Source organism: Argopecten irradians, chromosome 2 (assembly GCF_041381155.1).
Source record: "Argopecten irradians isolate NY chromosome 2, Ai_NY, whole genome shotgun sequence".
In the NCBI taxonomy this organism is placed as follows: Eukaryota; Metazoa; Mollusca; class Bivalvia; order Pectinida; family Pectinidae; genus Argopecten; species Argopecten irradians.
The window spans coordinates 16,684,332-16,703,650 of record NC_091135.1 but is presented as its reverse complement, the minus strand read 5'-3'; the positions used below and the strand labels follow the sequence as shown (position 1 = coordinate 16,703,650).

Genomic DNA, 19,319 nt, shown 5'->3' with positions numbered 1-19,319 from the left:
CTAACTGATTTGCTTCCAGAGTTTTTCATCTCCTTTTCTATGGTTAATGAATCTGTGAATATTTTTCAAATCTAGTCACCACATTCAATAAGATCACTGAATATATTTCTCTGATTACACTACAAAACCAAAATTGCTTTTCCTGTTAGCAGGAAAAACTGTCACGCCAAAGTCTAAACTTGACTAGATCAATACCAACACAGTATGGATTGCTGATGAAGATAAATAATGCAAATGTATATGGAGGCCTTCCTTCTACTGATCCACCAGGTAACACAATGTGAAAACAGTTTCTCATTAACCAAGCAATTTCATTACTTAAAAATATTTATCAAAATTTTGAAAAAGTGCTTAAAGACAACTTAACATTATATAAATATGAACCCACAATAAACTGGAGTTACAATAAAATAAAACAAATATTGATGTAAAAGTATGTTCTTAATTACCGTATTTTCCCTATTAAGAGCGCCTCCTCTAATAAGGGCGCCCCCACGTTTTTTGCTGAAAAAAATCAGCTAATTTCATACAATTTTGTGCAGATTGTGACGATTTGTCTTTGCAGACGCTAATAAAATACTGTTTCACATCAATCTGATGCTTAACAGATATCCGATCAGCTATAAATGTATTGCACTGGGTAACTTAGGACATCTTTGCCATGTGTTTACACATAGAAACAGCGAGAATTCCATGTTCAAAACAAAACGTGTCACTTGAATGCCCCACACACGTGTATGGAGAAGACTAACTGGCAACAACATTTTAGCGATGTCTATACAGGTTTTATGAATACTTACTGTATGTCTATGATAAAGGTTACTAAATAACAGGCATGTTATCATTTTTAAGCATTTAATTGTGTGCTCTTGTCGGTATTTCCCATCTGCCACAAAACGAAAGTAGCGATCGAAAGCACCGTCCGCCATTTTGTGTACGCATGGTAAACAAACAGGCTAGCATAAAATGCCAAAATTCCGTGAAACATACATATTTAACCAATTAGTAAGTTTCAGAAAAATACGAAACTAAAAGCAAGATGACTTTAGTCTGTTTCAGAAAAAAAACATCTAAAAATGGTCTCAAATAACGGCGCCCCCTAGGCCATTTACCCGCGCCCGGCGCCCTCATTAGGGAAAATACGGTATTATGTCAGATTTTGAAATAGATTTTTTTAAAAGCACAACATTTTTCTATTTTTAACAAGACAAGAAAACTTCCAAAGGCTTATAAAGCTGATATGTATTTACATTCTATATTTTGTATAAATTCTAAAAATACATTTCTTCAAATTATTCCACAATATTCCATAATTTTGCATCATTCATATTGATATGTTTTGTTCAATTATAGCAGAAAGAATAATAACTACAGATACTACATACAACACAATTAGGTGCTTGTGGAAACACCATATCTAGTAAAGGCAAAGTTTCCCTAAAATTCACAATGCATTAAAAATTGGTTTACCATAATCATATAACTAGTTATTCCCATAAAATTAGAGAATTGAAAACATACCAATATGAACTAAGATCAACCTTGTGATAAAAGTTATTCCATATACATGAACAATTAGCAAGCTTCTTGGACAAGATAATGATGAAACAGGCACCCTTTCACCTGTAATCCTTAACACAACACATAACCCTTGTGATCTTCAGGGGAGGCAGGAGAGACTTAAGACAGGAAACCATTTTTATGCTGGCAAATTACCATAAAACAATCCTATCTCTATCAGATTGTTATATAAAAACACTTTTTTATTTTCAGTGCCCTACTTTATGCATATTTCTTTACAGTAAATATAGTAAAATCCTTCTCCAAGTTCCTTTGTAATATTCTTCTTCTCCAGTTCATCTGTCTACAACACATTTGGTCCTGAACCAGGCCAATACAATCCTGCATATTTAAATGTAAATTCTGTAGTTGCTTCAACCATAGAAGTATCATTCAAATTCTATGTCAGTCTTATCTCCTTATTCACTGCAAGTATGTGTGATTAAGAAACCCTTCTTTGCATCTGATTTGATCTGAGATAACAGGCTAAACTGGAAAAGTTAAAAAGAATTATGTTTCTTTGTCCTCTCCATAAACCAAAAGTTACATTCCTGTTTGCATGTTCACGTGCCTCACCCCACAACTGCAACAAAGAACATTTTATGCAAACGGTTGAACAAAAAAGTAATTCCCCAAAGGAAATAAAATCTTATGTATCATTGTTTCTATAATCAGTATGAAATCCATGGAATCCTCACAATTCTGTTGTTAAGGTGACTTTACGCTGCACTGGCGGCTGTTCCTGTGGCTCTACATGCCACGGCGATAGGCCGTCACCGTTAATGGTGGCATTACGGCTACTAGAGTCAGATTTATTACGGGACACAGTTATGCTGTGGCTCACATGGGACTGCCCCCCTGGCAAACTTCGTGTACTTGTTGTAGACGTTGTTCTAGTCACCATCTTGTTCCCAGAAAAGGATGTTTCCTGAAGACAAATAAACATGCGATGAATTTTTTTTGGTCACAAAATCATATCTCGTCTTTCAAATAACATGCAGTTTCTCTTTAATGCAATTCATGCTTTTTTCCCCCTAATATCATTAGAATTATTTAATCTTAATGAACGACAGTGAAACAATGTTACAGATTTTATTTAAAACTTTAAGCAATTTATCTTCATAAAATATTAATGTTAATTCATGCAAAACTCATTTGAGCTTATGATTTTACATATTCAATTGAACATTGATTGAAAAAAATACTGAACTAATCTTATTTTTGATACAGATACATGCCATGCACTTATGATCTTCAATAGCAATCTTAGATCAATATTTGTTATCATATCATGTTACCATGTTCCTTCACACAACATCAAACAGGAGAATCCGTTTTAATTGTTAATTTCCCCTAAGTCTTATCCAGCACCATACAGAGAATGAACACTCCCTGTCACCAAGATATTAATTCTAGTAGAATCTTTTAATATTATATAAAATATCTTAATTTGTCAACAAGGAGCCTTTTACACAATAAAAAATTGCCACATAAATACTTTTCTGTCCAGCAAACAAAATCTTGGTATAATGTCTTCATCTTTTAGTTCCATTTTCAAAACGGGAATGCAACATTTATTATTTGTTCCAAATATATTATCAGAGTTAGTTCCCTTGTTTCCACTCTTTATTCTTGACAGATGAGGATTAGTATACCAATTTTTTATTGTGTTACCATGACAACTAGTCTTAGTCTTTATATGACTAAACAGCTAAATATTATACAACATCAAATAAAATACCAAGACAGTGTATTCATGTGAGTTTTTATAGATTTGGTTGGTTCAAGTAATATTTTGCCATTACTCATTGACTCGCTATTATCAGCCTATTATGGTAAACGATGGACACATAATGTTAATTGCATCACTGGAACTATTTCTATAATATAAACTTTATATACAATACTTCTATGTGTATACATGATAATGAAGGTATATGACAGAGGTGGGAGCTTACAAGGTAAACAAGGTGTTCTACATCAATAGTGATATCGTTCTACGGGACTTTGTATAAGTTATAGATAAATACAGAAAGGTTCATTTTTATCAAGCTTGGATATGCATAAGGCATAATATATAAGGCATAAGTTATATCCTGGCTGCTTACTTGCTTTGTATAGATTGAGTGAAGGCAAACCAACTAGAGGATACCTATGATAACCTATAATATCTTTAACAGCAATACCACATAGCCATTGTCTACGGTCTGAAGCTAAACATATTTATTTATTTGTTGACAGAAATCATCAACCTTGTTGCTCTAATATTTTCTGCATCAAATTAAGTTGGAGATGAATTGGATGATGGAAATTATTTATTACATAACATAAAATCATGAATTATGTTAACCTACTGTTTGCCATAATTGTATCACTATTCGTAAGCAGATAATACGACCTGTCTATGATATACTCTTTGTTCCATTGAAATGTAGTTATGAAGTCAATAGATACAAATTACCCATGGTATTAATATTATTGTTTCCTTGTGTCATTTTGAAGAAACAAAGCATCATATTACCTTTTAGAACCTGAAGTAAACCAATATTTGCTGTAACATTTTGGTATACAAAATACCTTTTAAATATCAGGGTGATTTCTTGAATTATGGGTAGAGGTGAATGAAATTTTTTCTTTTTTTTTTCTAATTTTGAGTAGAACGTTTGTTAATTATTTTAAAATGTTTATGTTAACTATATATGCTCGTGTAAATGATGTGGTTAAAAACTGATGACTGTTACAGTGCTACCATTAAATAAATGACTTTGTCACTTCAGTGAAAATAATTAAGCTTAATCTCCAAATTAACTATTTCCAAACCCGCTATATTTGTACCGATTTAGTATGTGCATTACATTTGTAAAATATATGAATTACGTCAAGTTTAGATTAGTCCAATAACCCTGCTGATGGTAAATTTTACAACTACAAACAACAGTAATGAATAAAGAAATTAGTACATTATTCTTCAATCACCAAATGAAAATGCATCTAGACAAAACTAAAAGTTATAGATGTAATAAGACTACGAGAAAGCCTCCTACAGCAAGCAAGCAACGCCTGTAGCCGTCTCAGATACATTTAGTTAAAGCTTGGCCAATGATAACACCTATCTCTGAAGTTTTTATTTATATCCACAACTTCTGCCATTTAATCTATAAATTTTGAATTACGATAACTTTTTTTTTGCTTTCAAAGAGGGCTAATTTGAATCGGTAAATGGTCTCTTTCAATTTCATTTTTTTTTAAATTCCACTTTCTGTTCCATTTTTTTTTCTTTTTCTATATACAGATTTATTCATATATATTTTATTATTTTTTCTTCATTTGGTTGACTGGTTATGATATTCTGGCAAATTTGTTTTAGAAATCAAAAATAATAAGAAGCAAGGTGTTCCTAATAACTTACCCTTCCCTGATTGCTGTTAGAATTTTATGGTCGGCGGCAGACAAGAACATGCTATCAAGAACAGATACACTCTAGGTGGTTTTGGCTGTTTATTTCTATCTAATTTTCTTTATCAATGATTTCTAAATGATTATAACACAAGGAACCTATAATACCAATCACCGATAATCACTTAACATAAAGTTTACCTTATGGTCACCAATACTAATGGAGGTTCTTTTTACATTCAGATATAAAGATTTAGCAAATTTTCAGAATATTTTTTTTTTTTAATAACTAAAACAAAGAAGGCTGGTCAGAACCAGAAAAATCCTTTAGCTGTTAGAACATTTGGCTTGATTTATCAGGACTAAAAGGATAATTGTGTTCATCCCTATTGTAATGGACTAAAACAAACAGCCTTTTATTAGTTGCCATTGTTATGGCAGGAGTTAGCATGGAATTAGCAGCGAATAGATCAGATCGTAGTCAAAGAAATGTTGCAAAATTATTATTTTGGTTTTTTTTTTACAAATGTGTGATGACATTTTTTTTATGTGCGAGACTTGTAAAAGTGTGTTCGTTGAATTTTTAACATGCATATCATGTATCTGAGACAAATGTGCGTGCTTCTGTTGCTAGGCAACAGTAGGTACAGAAAGGTGCACACAGCGAAAAAAAAACAAAACCAAGACCACTGAAGGGTCGTACGTTGTTTTACCGTAACCACTACACATTATCGCTCATGTTAGGGCAAGGTCTGCGTCTAGACGTCTACGGAGAGAGGAAACCACCCAATCAAAATACACCAAATTATAGATATATGCAAATAAATCATAGCAGTTGAAACAAAGTGAAATAAACCATATTAAACCAATCAAAAATGCTTAAATAGAGTAATATGCAAATAAGATAAATAGCATTCAACCGAACCAATGACAAACTTAAGTGAATTTCATGCATTTAAATTTCATATTGATATTGAACAATCAAAATGCTACAAAAAACCAATATGCAATTAAATGATCTTTATAAAAAGCAAAACAACTGAATGATATGATTAAACAGATAAATAATTTTGTGGTGAATGAAATATAATTAGCTAAATCAAAGATATATATATATACAAGTACTAGTGTATATATGAAATGGCAGAAAAATATAAAATACTACATTGAAATACATCCACACATGCATATTCATTACATAATATTGATTGTACCATGCATCCTGCAAAATTAGTCACAACATGAAAACTTAAATTTGAATGAAAAAAAATCTTCTACTAAACCGAGTGAAAAAATGATAACTAGAGTTTGACACAGTATAATCACAGTCATTATTGAAAAGTTTAATCATAGAAAAAAGGTCAACTTCATTGGACAATCAATATCCATTGACAGCAAAACAAAATTATTTGTGACTTAGAATTCTCTTAAAGCACTAACACAGGAGAGTGACTGACCAGCACATTTTCTATATACATGTACAAGGCATGTAGGTCATCAAGAGGCAATGTGACCTAATTTACTTTGGATGCAAGTTGTAAAACATAATCTAGATAAACTCAAGACCAATTTTTGAAGTTCCACAGTCAAACAGTATGTAGAGACAAAAGACTCCATACAAAGTTTATCTTTGAGGTACATTAAAGGGTCTACATAAAGATCGCAGTGACCTGCTTTTGCTAAATTTGATCGAAAGTTCCAATAACAAGTAGTGTTTGAGACAGAGCCTGGATAACGTTTCTATGAAGTTCAATTACTGGTCACAGTGACCTACTTTTAGTACCACCTCATCTATCAAAACCTATAACCTGAAGAGATATGTATTATGGCTATGAGTTGAAGCCTTGGTGATGACCTATTTTGTGACACGCGTTCTTGTGCGGGTAGATCTGACCCAGTTACAGCACTAGGACCAAGAGGTGCTGGAGAAGGGGCGTTACCCTATAGTCACCTCACCGTAGGGGACACTGTATAACTGTTGTTTATAAAACAGAAACGAAATCACTAAAACCTTCCTATAATCAGAGAAATATTCCAATAAAACAAACATCAAATAAGACAAATGCAAATCAACTCACTGTAAATCACTTTAATTTTGTGTAATTTTTTATTCTAAAATTTCGTCTCATATGATTTGCCATGTACAAATGTACCTCAGAATGTGATATCTCAGAAAATCCAAATATGGTGTTCAAGTTACGTTTATTATAGATCTGTGGCACTTTCAAAACATTACCAATTTGTGAATATGTCATTAAAGGTAAGCTTGATATATGTTTTCTTTGTTTTCCACCCACAAAAACAAAGTGATTCATTCCACATGATACTACCATGATACACATATATAAATGATTATATGAGGAATACACATAATAGTATTTTAGTAAGCAAATTTTCTCATTGTTTCCTATTCAGGTCCCAAAAATACTTTTATGTTGGTTTTATACAATAAATGAATGTCAAGCTTTTGGATAATACTAGCATTGTAGTGATTATAGCATATGATAATGATGGGATAAAAATGTGTATATCAAATCAATTGTTAACAAATATGATACAGAGTAACTATTAGTGATGTAGAATTCTGTTCACATTATATCTAATTTTTTGATAACATTTAAAACTCTCTAGTTAATTACCAGTATTCTTTCCATAGTTATATACCAAAACGTTGTCTGACAACCTACCATCGGCCATTTATCTAGTGGTCAGAAATCTATAAAGGCCAATAGATGTTACAGCTGCCGTAGGTCAGAGATTATTTTCCAAATACTCTGAACTTTTCATTATCAGTAACACCCCCTCGAATGGCCATAGCTTTTAATAGGATGTAAAAACACAGTTCAAATCTACCAAAACACTATTTGTATCTATTCCCAGCATATTCATATATTAATTATATCATATGTACAAGATATTTTTTTTACAATATCCTCTAATATACATGTATTTTAATTAAACAAGGACAAAATTTTTCTCAAAAAAGAAAAAGGATAAATTTGCTGAAGCCAACACCTAGAAACAGGACCACACCCAATGCATGACCTGTTGGTTTAGGGATGAAACACTGACAATAAGAGAACATTTAAATGATGTAGCTAGGATTCTATTGGTAGTTAATGACCATAGAATCTAGGTAAAATCAATCTGTCCAGCTAAACATCTGGTTAGTAGTAATATAGACAATACCTCATATCTGTAAAGGTTAGTAATGGGTGCAAAAAATTAAATCAAAGAGTGAGAGAAATGGCAGGTAGGAATGTTAGTATGTCTGTGATATGCTGTATATATGCTGGCCATGTCACCAAGTCATAAATTCATTAGAAAAGTCAAATTTGTAAATTGTGCCAAAACTGTGTTCATCCCAGCAACAGATTTTTCAAGATAATTTAATGTATTGATAAAATAATCAGTAAATGATTATCATAAAGGGAATTTTTCAAGTAGATACTTCATGACTTTGTGAAATAGATACAGCAATTTTTTTTCTGACTACGTATTCATCATAATGGAAAGGGATATAAAGCTTGACATTGAAAGTCACTAAAAAGCACCACAACCAAAATGCCATTAAAATAAGGAAGAGAAAAAGAAACATAGCTAAGGCATGTACAATTCCCAATAACCACAATACCTGGTCTCACAAATCACATACTCAACTATCACATTAACTATTGTCATTTTCTTTAAAAAGTCAACCATATTCTGAAGGACCATATTTCTCTTTAAGAGAGAGGAGTTGTGTATCAATTGAATACCATTTCCAAAAAACTCCATTTCTATTCATGGAAAAAATCTATCACAGAACCCATTTACAGATGGTACTATTTCCCTTTTAATTACTAATTTCCAAAGAGACGCTATATTCCTATTTGCATACAGGACACGTAACCAATGTAGAAGTACCTTTTCCCTAAATGATCCCATTCATATTTTCCCCTTTACTTATATACCATGGCATCTCCTGAGAGATCCTTAAATGAGAGGTTTTGTTCAAGGCAGCATGAATGAGGACGTCCTGAATCTCTAAAAGTGCTGAATTTCACAACAACCAAGGATCCATATGGTTCAAAGTAATAAAGAACTGAACAACACTATCTCAAAAACAAACTCCAGAAAATATTTTAAACAAATGTGTCTCATGAAAGTATTTCTAAATAAATTGTGTTTTTCATGATAAAGTATTTCTCATGATAAAGATTATATATTTTTACAAATTCAAAAACTGCTTGAACCACTACAAAATTGCCATGTGCTACTCAGAGGTTGTAAAAAAAGAGAAATGAGTTATCTGTTCCTGGATAATCATTGTTCAGAACTGAGATGAGAAATAAACTGTAAGAGTTGAGTGTGAATAAGGAGACCAGATATAAATAGCTATGGCTAACACAAACTCTGTACACGCGGGACCTGAATAGCTGTTGAGAGAAAACTTACAACGACCACAGGGGCAGGGATTCCGCTCTGCTCCTTCTTCCCGATGGTGTTGGTGGTGGTGATGGACGCAGGGCCACTGGTAGGGGAGGCAGGACTGGCAGATTTGGGAACAGGGATGGAGCTAAGATTAGCCGAGGTTCGAGGGGCTTTCGGAGGTCTCGGGGGCGGCATATCTGGTGTTGTAGGGCTTTTTAAAGACCCAGAATTTTCCCTCTTGAAGCTGTTTCTAAGTGAGTCATCGGTTTTTGTGGTTGGGCTGGTAGGAAGTTTAGGTATACGAGACTCTCTGGTTTTGGGTGCCAATGCTGGCTTGGCTGCTGTCCTGGGTTTGTCTGTTTCCTCAGTATCTTCCTCATCATCATCATCATCAAGGAACGGGTTGGTAGATTTTTTAGGAACAGGGGGAGCAGGGGCAGCAAATGGGTTTGTAGACTTTGGTGGTGTAGTCGCCTTGGGCTTTGCAGGGATCTGGCTTGGTGGAGTAGGGGCCGCAAAGGGGTTGGAGGACCTAGAGGTCTGCTGGACAGGAGGGGGAGGAGCTGCAAATGGATTGGTTGATGCCCTAGGAGATGGGATCATAGAAGGTGGAGGGATCTTACTCTTAGGGGCAGTAGGGGCCTCATTAGTACTCGGAGAAGCAATACTAGACCGAGGGGCTGGCTTGGGGATCTTACTATCTTTCTTCTTCTCCAAAGTGGGGAAGTCAATAATTATCTCCCCTTCATCATTATTAGCATGTGATGGTGTCTCACTAGGGCTAGACAGACGAGGAATGTTGCTTCCCCTGTTTGGGGGTGGTGGTCTAGCAGGGACCGTGGGCTGCGTGTTTGGGAGCTGTGGACTTGTGGGTGAGACAGATCCCGAGGATGAAGTGGAGGACATCCGGGGCTGTCTGAGGCCTGAGGAGGAGGAGGAAGGCAATCTGAGGGTAGGTTTATCAGACTCAGAGTCTGTAGATAGTACCCTAGATTTGGGGCCCCGGGAAGGGGAGTCTGCACTGTCACCATCTGCTGTGCTGCCTGCGCTTGTGGTGCTCACAGTCGGCTGTTTGTCACAAACAAAGCAAAGAAATAATCTACAGTCAGATAGAGGTACAGACACAAATATCTCAAACGACAACATAACATTTACAGCATGACAACACAGGTGTGTTCCTTTTCTTTTCCATTAAGAACTTCCTCACTTTCAACAATGGACCAATCTTCAAAAACATTGAATTAAAACTTTGTTAAAGCAGAATTTGAGTTTGAATAGTCTTTAGCCAAATATAGGTAATCTATTTCATTAACTTAAAGTTTCCAACAATTCACAGACCATAATTCAATTTAAAAATATAATAACATTTAAATCTGAAAGCATAATAGCATTAAAATGAAAACTGATAAATTTTGTAGTACTTTTCCTCATTTAAACTTGAAAGCATGTTATTTGTAGCTTGCTAAGTATGTATAATCATAAAAAAGATGTTTTCGTTTTTCTTTGAAGTAAATGTTGTGTTGATCACCGATAACACATCACAGCCACCGTAAAGAAGCAGCAAATATCTAGGGATCTTAATCTATTTATAGACAGTGACAAGAAAAGGGAAATCTGTGTCACCAAAGCTAAGGACAGGAAAACAGCTGTACTAGATAAAGCAGAATTAAACTTGTTTAAAGTTAAAATGATAAACTGATATAGAAACCCTTCATCAATAATAAAAAAAATAAAAAATAAATAGGAATTACTTAATTCCACTAGCAGGAAATTGAAAATACCAGTAAAATTTCTATGAGTACACATTTTTTATTGTGGCTACTTAATTTGATTTGAATGTTTAATCCATCTGTACTTTATCTTGTGTTACCAACTCCCCATTGTTAAGATGAGCTAACTCATGCCGTATGATGTTTGTAATTATACGTTACAGATGGTGGATTGTGAATTATTACATTTCTGGTGCTGTTATAAATTCTAATGGATTAGAATCAGAAAATGGTTTAAATCCAAGCTGGAGTTTGACACAATTCTATCACTCAACTGCGACCTATAATTGTTATTTTTCATATTACCGCTATGAAACTTATGCGAGATTGTAATGGCCAAAAAATCTTTGGTGTAAGTGCTAAGTCAGCCAACAATATGGAAGATGAACAAAAATGACAATGATGTTAAAATATGATTTAAAAACAACAACATTTGGTCACAAACAACTGAACATTATAAAAACTGGACAACGGTCAAAGTGCTAGTTATACCAGTACAAGTGACTGTCACCTGGAAAGATTAATCATATCTACCTGTGATTTTTAATGATATAAAGGTATATTAGCTTTATTAAGAAAAAATCACAATAAGAAAAAAATACTTTTGCCCAAAACTGAAAAGAAAAGTTTGAAAAAAAACCATTTGTATTATCTTTTAAATGTTAATAAATTTTTATTAAGTATTAAAGATTAAAATATAATTTGAATAATTCAAGAAAAGGTGAAGAGTCTACCGAAAAGTTGAAAATCTGAAAATTGGAAGAGCAATTTTCTTTTAAAAGAACCAACAACAGATATGTAATTCACATGTTATGATATAATTGATAAACAACTGATAATGATAAAACACTCCTCTTCAACTGTTTATGCTATATAACACCTTAGACTCTTGTATTCCAACTTATCATTTTCTCCTTACGACGTACCTGTTTTGTCACACTGCTGGGAGGGGGCGTCAAGATGAACACATCATTATTGAGGTTGGTCAACCGAGCTTGACTTTCCACACTAAAATATAAATATTACAATGAAAAGAAAAAAAAAAAATCAACAACAATCAATGGTCAAGAAAATTTGTTATGCTGCTTTATGATTAAAATATGACATAAGTAAGCCTATGTCTCATTCTTATAGCAGGAAATGTGTGACTTGACATCAATCTATTATCTAACTGTGATGTATGGAATTATGTAAGACTTAGTTACCTGTATAAATTACAAAATTATCATGGCTCAATAACTTAATTACTTTGTGTGATCAACTTGTAACTTACCTATGACCTGACTCCCCTTTGTGATTGACCTACTTACCATTCGTGATTGACCTACTTACCCTGTGTGATTGACCTACTTACCATGCGTGATTGACCTACTTACCCTGTGTGATTGATCTACATACCATGTGTGATTGACCTACTTACCCTGTGTGATTGACCTATTTACCATGTTTGATTGACCTATTTACCATGTGTGATTGACCTACTTACCATGCGTAATTGACCTACTTACCATGTGTGATTGACCTATTTACCCTGCGTGATTGACCTATCTACCATGTGTGATTGACCTACTTACCATGCGTGATTGAGCTACTTACCATGCATGATTGAACTACTTACCTTGTGTAATTGACCTGCTTACCTTATATAATTGACCTACTTACTCTGTGTAATTGACCTACTTAATTTGTGAGATTGACCCACTTACCCCACATGATTGACATAGTTACCCTGTGTGATTGACCCACTTACCCTGCCTGATTGAACTACTTACCCTGTATGATTGACGTGGGGACCAGATGATACAGATCCGTGGAACACCTTGTCACTGTGTGTACTCCTTGGACTAGATAACAAAAACAGTTAATGTTAATTAAAACCATATCCTGATCCTATAATCAATCTTACAAATTAAATGGCTATTAAATGGCTAAGTAAGTGTTCTTTACACATATTACTGATGCATATGTTTTGTCATTATTAACAGAAATTGTTTCCACATGCCTTATTTTTGTTTTATGATTTGTACCCAAATCAGCACAAATTTTGCATGTGTCTTTATTGTATTTCACATTGTATTAAACACTGACTTGACAGCGTTTTACAAAACTTTCAGACAATGTTTATTAATGAATAAAGATCAAATCAAATAAATATGATTTTAATATTTTTCCAGTTTTTCTTCCATTTCGTCCTGAGAATGTTTATGAAAGAAAACACTTTCATGGCTTTTCCATAACAAATATAAAATAACATACAGCATTCCAACCAATAAATGCCCAGGGTAATTACAAAATTTGAAAAAAATTGAAAAGGTGCTTAATAAGATGAAATTATTGCAAACCTTCACAGTTTTGATAGATTTGGTCTGATGGCAGGGCAATTGAAATCGAGGCCTCGAAAGGGGAAAGGGCGCTTATAGGGACATGGGCACTTATTGGGTCAAATCCGGTAGGTACAAATTATGTAAATATTCTGACAACACAAGGGAACATATAACATAAATAATGGATATTTGGTGGAATATGTACCTATGATTTACCATAGGTAAACAGAGTGTGGCATGCTTCATTATATCATATACAAAAGTAAGTCAAGGCACACCCTCATAACTTGGATTCAGATCATCACTTCTCTTGAATCCATTGTATATATTTCAATATATTATTACAGGCAAATGTTTCATTAAGTAACCACTTTTATTCCTGGCTGAGTTCCAGCATTCTTCACTTTTTTCAAGGATTATTATTCAGATATATGAGGTTTAGTCTTGTTCAGAAGTGCGAAGAATATTTTCAAGCATATGAAGTTTAGCCTTGTTCAGAAGTGTGTATAATATTTTAAGCATATAAGGGTTAGCCTTGTTCAGAAGTGCATTAAATATTTTCAAGCATATGAGGTTTAGCCTTGTTCAGAAGTGAAGAAAAAACATTGCCATACATGCACAAAATGTAGAATGCTATGATGAATACAAATTTACATATAGTGTTTCGTGAATAGAAGATACAAATTCTTCCAAAAAGGCTTCAAACTTCCTTTAACAATGAAAACTTTAATAGAACAAGATCCGAAAGTCATTGTTTGACTTGCTTGCAGAGATTTCAGTAATATTAATAGCATAATTTCAAGCTTCGGTAAGTTAGTAAGGCAGAAGAGGAAAAAAGTTTTTCAGCTGTCATTAAAGGAGAAAAGAAGAGACATACAATACACATACAAACGATGTACCATACAATGACTATATAAACCCTTCTGCAACTAATCTAACTGACATTTCTTGGATTTTTTTTCTGCTAAATCCGAAACAATATTATTCCGCAGCAAACATTTTCTGCTTCAATTATGAATGAAAACAAAACCATAAACTTTCTCACATGACTCTGTAGATGTAAAGTAATTTGACAGAATTTTGATAGCTTAATAGACACTCGTTAGTGATTATTAGTTAAAACATAAGTATATATTGCAATTTAGGTAAAATTACAATATATACCTGATCTGTCCCTTGTCATCTTCGACTGACTTTATATCCACATGTAACCCTTTTTTGGCACGGCTGATTTCGTCCTCCGAATCACTTTCATCATCTTTGTTACTGTCGCTGCAAGCAAGGGAATGAATTAAGGCCACAAGACAAAAATGCAGGGAGGGAAAAATTATGCGTGCATTTCTCAAATGCTTTGAATACAAATATAAAGACATACTCCATGATTCTGGTTCAATTTAAAGCGAGAAATAAGTTTTACCTTTGAGATGTCTACCCCCAGTTCATAATTGTACACCAACAAATTAGTTTGTTTCCTAAACAATGTCATATATACTGCAATAAGGGAAGTAACCCTGATAGATGCTATAGTAGAGGAGAACGCAACTGTAGCATTAAACAAGGATTTATATAATATTATTTCCAAACAAAACGTTTATATTAATCTCTAGACTATTTTTAATTATGATATTTCTTGTTTTGTTGGGAAGTTTTCAAGTACTAATTATCAAATTTTCTAATTCCATTCCCATTAATAGATAGACATATGGGAGTCATTATTCATTAAACTTTAACAAGATGCAAGCAAGTAAAATCTACAAATCAATTTATATCTTTTGCACTCAGAATCTGCTTGAGGAGGCATTTATTATCTAATTAAAAATAAAAAAAAAAATAATAAAAACTTACTGAAAGCATTAAGCTTGGAAAAAATCTTCCAGATAAGGAGCTTCACATACAATCTGACTTATAGATAGAATGACAAAGAACAGAAATCTACTTAGCTATTTTCAAAAGCAAGCTTACAAACATCAAAATCTTTTTACTTTCAATAGAAAAATCTCCCACTACTTTTTCATGCTTTTCAAAGCAGGAGAGAAGCCAGAGTAAAAATAATCTGAAAAACCAATCTTAAAATATCTAGCAGGCAAAACACATACATGTACAACAAAGACATTTTCTGAATTATACCAATATATTCACATGAAAAAGACCGATATTCATCTTTTGTTTGGATATTCTATGTGTTCCCTCTGTATACGTCAATGATTGTTATGTGTGAAGTGGTGATCATGGTAGTGTATACGTAACTACATGTGGTTATGTGACAATATCTAAACCATGGATACAACATATAGAGACCAGTGTAAGGCCTGTGACACAATATAAAAGGTGTGGGGTGGTGATATCGGTGGAGATGGGAGTGTATGGATGTTGGTAAATATGTATCTACTACACTGTGCTGATCTAAGGAATAGAAAACATTAATTTCTGGGTTTTTTTAAGTGACTTTAAAACCTTTTCTTCTTCTAGCCTTTTTATTTCAATAGAAAGCACAGTAAAACTAAAATTTCTTTTCACTTGTTAAGTTGAATAGCAAAATTCTGTGTACAAATCATCAATTCAACATCCATGCTTTTTCATCGATCAATCTAAATAACATTTTAAATGTATTTTAAAAAACAAATTTTAAAAAAATCACCAATTTCGAATTTCAGTAACTATGGTTTTCAAAAGGAGGCAAAAAAAACCATTGGGGCTAATTATTAATAAAAGACTACCATCCTTTGGGCAGCTGTGTTAAGTGTGCAGTCTGTGTAATACGGACAGTGTAGATTGGGCTGGACATGGTTCAGTGGTGAGATACAATCAGTGTAGGTTGGGCTGGACATGGTTCAGTGGTGAGATACAAAGACTATATAAAGCTTCCTGTCTATGGCTGACAGTGAGTGAATATCAAGTTGGTTGCTACTCACAAGTAGTAAGGGCGCCTAACTCTGGTATCACAGAAAACAGATAGTAACAAATGAGGAAACCTTTCTCTACTAAATAACATATTCCTTCTAACACAAATTATCATGATATCACACACTGACTAACCCCCTCTACATATGAAGGAAAAGGAATCTTTATATTTGCATAAGGTTGACCCTTATGTAAGATTTTCAATCAGAACTATGCTTATTTCGTTAACTTGATTGAAAATTACTTTTACTTACAGAAAAGATAGACCGGCTGGTTTAAATGGGGTGTTATGACTAAGATTTGAACAAGACTGAATGTGTTTAGGAATGCTATCATAGAGATGAGAGATCCTTACCTCCTTTGTGCCTCCTCAGCCTCCGAGTGATCATCGCCTTCACTTTCCTCCTCTGGTTGTCCTGGAAACATAATGAGTTCGTTCAGACAAAATAGGGACATTAGTCTCAAATTCAAATCTTAGTTTGTCAAATTTTGTTATCCTAAAAGTAAATCTCATTTCTTCAAAGATATCAGCAACTATCACCTGTCTATCTTAAATAAAGAAATATACGACCTTGACTTGCTGATTTCAGATTAAATTGCTTTTGAATCCTAAGTTGAGATTTTAGCAACTTTCACCTTGAGATCATAATTCAAGTTAATGTAACTCTCACCTTGAATTCATAATTAAGAACTAAGTGATGCCCCCTTAATAAATATCTAATCAATCATATTTTTTAATACAACTTTCAAGTGTTTTATCCATTTTCACCTTTGCGGAGCTCTTCTTCCAATTTGGCCTTGAGAATATTGCACTTCATCTGATCGGGAGGGATGGCGGTAGGTCCTCCTGTAAATTTCACCTGGTTGTTCTGGAAATTGTTAACGTCAGGTTTGACCTTCTGCGGTGGAGGTCGCAAAGGTTTCGTTTCATCTAGACCCTTAATCTTAGCCTGGGCAGCCTCTGACGCTTCTGAAATAAAACAAAACATTCAGTAAAGAATACAGATGGCGACAATACTATAATCAAGTCATTTCCTTAAGTTTTCAAGGAGCAAACAAATTTTTATTAGAAGGAGAATAGACACTTAGATTACATCCTATAAGATGAAGGACAACATGTCTCCTGGTGCAGTCTTTCTATATTATGTGTTGGGTTGCTATCAAGTGCAATATTCTTTATTCTTTATTTTTTATAATGAAACACAATCATTACATCTAATCTCTAATTTTTAAACATTCACAATTACATTTTTACATAATGTAAAGAGATATTGGTCTATATACTTCAATCAGCAATAATTCTGAGCTTAAACAATCAACTTACTGGCATAGATTTTGTGATAATTAATGACTATACATAATATGCCTACCCTTTAGATTTATATCCTTGTCATGCCCAGAGGCCCCCGGGGTGGGAGACTTGGACCGAGAGGGAGCGTCTGGTACATCTCTCTCTGTCCCAGACTTTCTGTGCTTTCCCAAGGATCCTGTTGTACCATTGGTCACCGGAGACTTAGGTCCGGGGCTAGTTGGTGGAGTTTTTACTTTAGCAGCCACAGGAGGGACAGGGCTCGCAGGAATGTTGGTCTCAACAACGGCCTTTTGTCTGAAAATAAATTACCAACGTTGAATATCTTCTAAAACCTTCAAACTTTTATTAAATTTTAGGCTTATTACTTAGTTATCAGTATACTGTACCATGATGTACTCATCTAAAGAATAACTTTAATTTTTAACTATATAATGTGGTATGACAATTACCCTATGTTTAATAGTAAGTGTTAACTAGCATCAATAATAAATCAATCCTGATTTATCTAAAACTGTTGACATGTAAATGTCCCTGCCTCCATAATTTTAAGTTATGTTTGGAGAATTGAATGCTATTTATCTATAAATATAACAAAACAATTCAAAGCATCCGTGCTTATTTATAATGTTGACCACATCACACCCAATGATGGCCATGCTTTGACTAGCAGCCTCCTACTTAACTTACTGTTGTCGATCTTGTCTCTCTGCAGATTCACGTTTCTTGGCGTCTCTTTTCTCCTGCTCTCGTTTCATGGCGGCTTCTCGTTCCTTCTTCTCGAAAGTAGGTCGTCGTGAGTACCGCTGACTACCTTTACGTTCGAATCGTACACTGCGTCTGGCCCGACTGACAGAGGATGTCTGGTATTCTGTCCTTCCACTGAAGATAAAACAACTTTACATCAGAAATCAAAAGCCTTGATGGAGTAATACCACTCGTATTATAATCATAACAATTCAGTGGTTTTATACCCCATCTATTACAGTTTCCTTTGTATCAAAAAAAGTTTAACATTTGTCTCTGACAAAAATGCACCCAAGGGCTTTTGCAATTATACATTATAAAAAACATTGAACTGTAGCAGCTGCAGATCAGCATACCACACAAAGTGAATGTATCCTAATTCTTTAAAGTTTGCTGTTACAGATATTACAAAATTAATCTATGAGGAGTTTAATTTGTATTTGAAGCATTTTACCTGTATCTGAACCTTGACCCCATCCTGAAGAAGTTCTGTCGAGTGCCTGGTCCCTTCACTGGCCCCTTGAGACGGAAGAATGCATGATGTTCCAGTGCACACTTCCATAAATGTTTACAGGCCTTCTCTGTACTGATACGGAACACAAATGTGTGCTCCTGTTCTCTCCCCTGATAAAGGATATACATAAATAATCTATACTGAAAACAATCACATCTTCTTTATTACTTACACGTTATATCTGAACAAAAGATTTCAAACACATGAAACCTCTGAACTGAGCATTGACAGCTTTTATCATGTATGGTTAGTTTCCTAATAAAAGGGTAGGGAACAACCTGTAGAGCCACTAATTCATTTCTGTCTATTTCTATTTATAGAACAGATGATCTCATTTTTAATACTTTATGTTGGATATAGATATAAACATAATTATGAGATGGTGT

The 19,319-nt window shown here is 33.9% G+C and overlaps 1 protein-coding gene across 6 annotated transcripts in view; it reads right to left on the bottom strand.

The window, feature by feature from the left end:
• Positions 1-1,151: 1,151 nt before the first annotated feature.
• Positions 1,152-19,319, bottom strand: part of LOC138314625 (band 4.1-like protein 5) — a 36,934-nt gene continuing 18,766 nt past the window's right edge. Inside the window, exons 10-20 of one of the 6 annotated variants that reach the window (XM_069255057.1) lie at positions 18,874-19,043; positions 18,363-18,554; positions 17,734-17,969; positions 17,133-17,333; positions 16,719-16,779; positions 14,627-14,734; positions 12,911-12,982; positions 12,065-12,146; positions 9,394-10,437; positions 5,660-5,722; positions 2,349-2,488 (exon numbers count right to left, since the gene is read on the bottom strand). In XM_069255057.1, coding sequence (XP_069111158.1) covers positions 5,678-5,722; positions 9,394-10,437; positions 12,065-12,146; positions 12,911-12,982; positions 14,627-14,734; positions 16,719-16,779; positions 17,133-17,333; positions 17,734-17,969; positions 18,363-18,554; positions 18,874-19,043 — 2,211 coding nt within the window. In that variant the 3' untranslated portion in view covers positions 2,349-2,488; positions 5,660-5,677. Of the gene's footprint in view, positions 2,489-5,659; positions 5,723-9,393; positions 10,438-11,872; positions 11,888-12,064; positions 12,147-12,910; positions 12,983-14,626; positions 14,735-16,374; positions 16,396-16,718; positions 16,780-17,132; positions 17,334-17,733; positions 17,970-18,362; positions 18,555-18,873; positions 19,044-19,319 lie in introns of all 6 variants that reach the window. The other 5 variants (XM_069255058.1, XM_069255055.1, XM_069255054.1 and 2 more) reach the window with 5 other exon arrangements.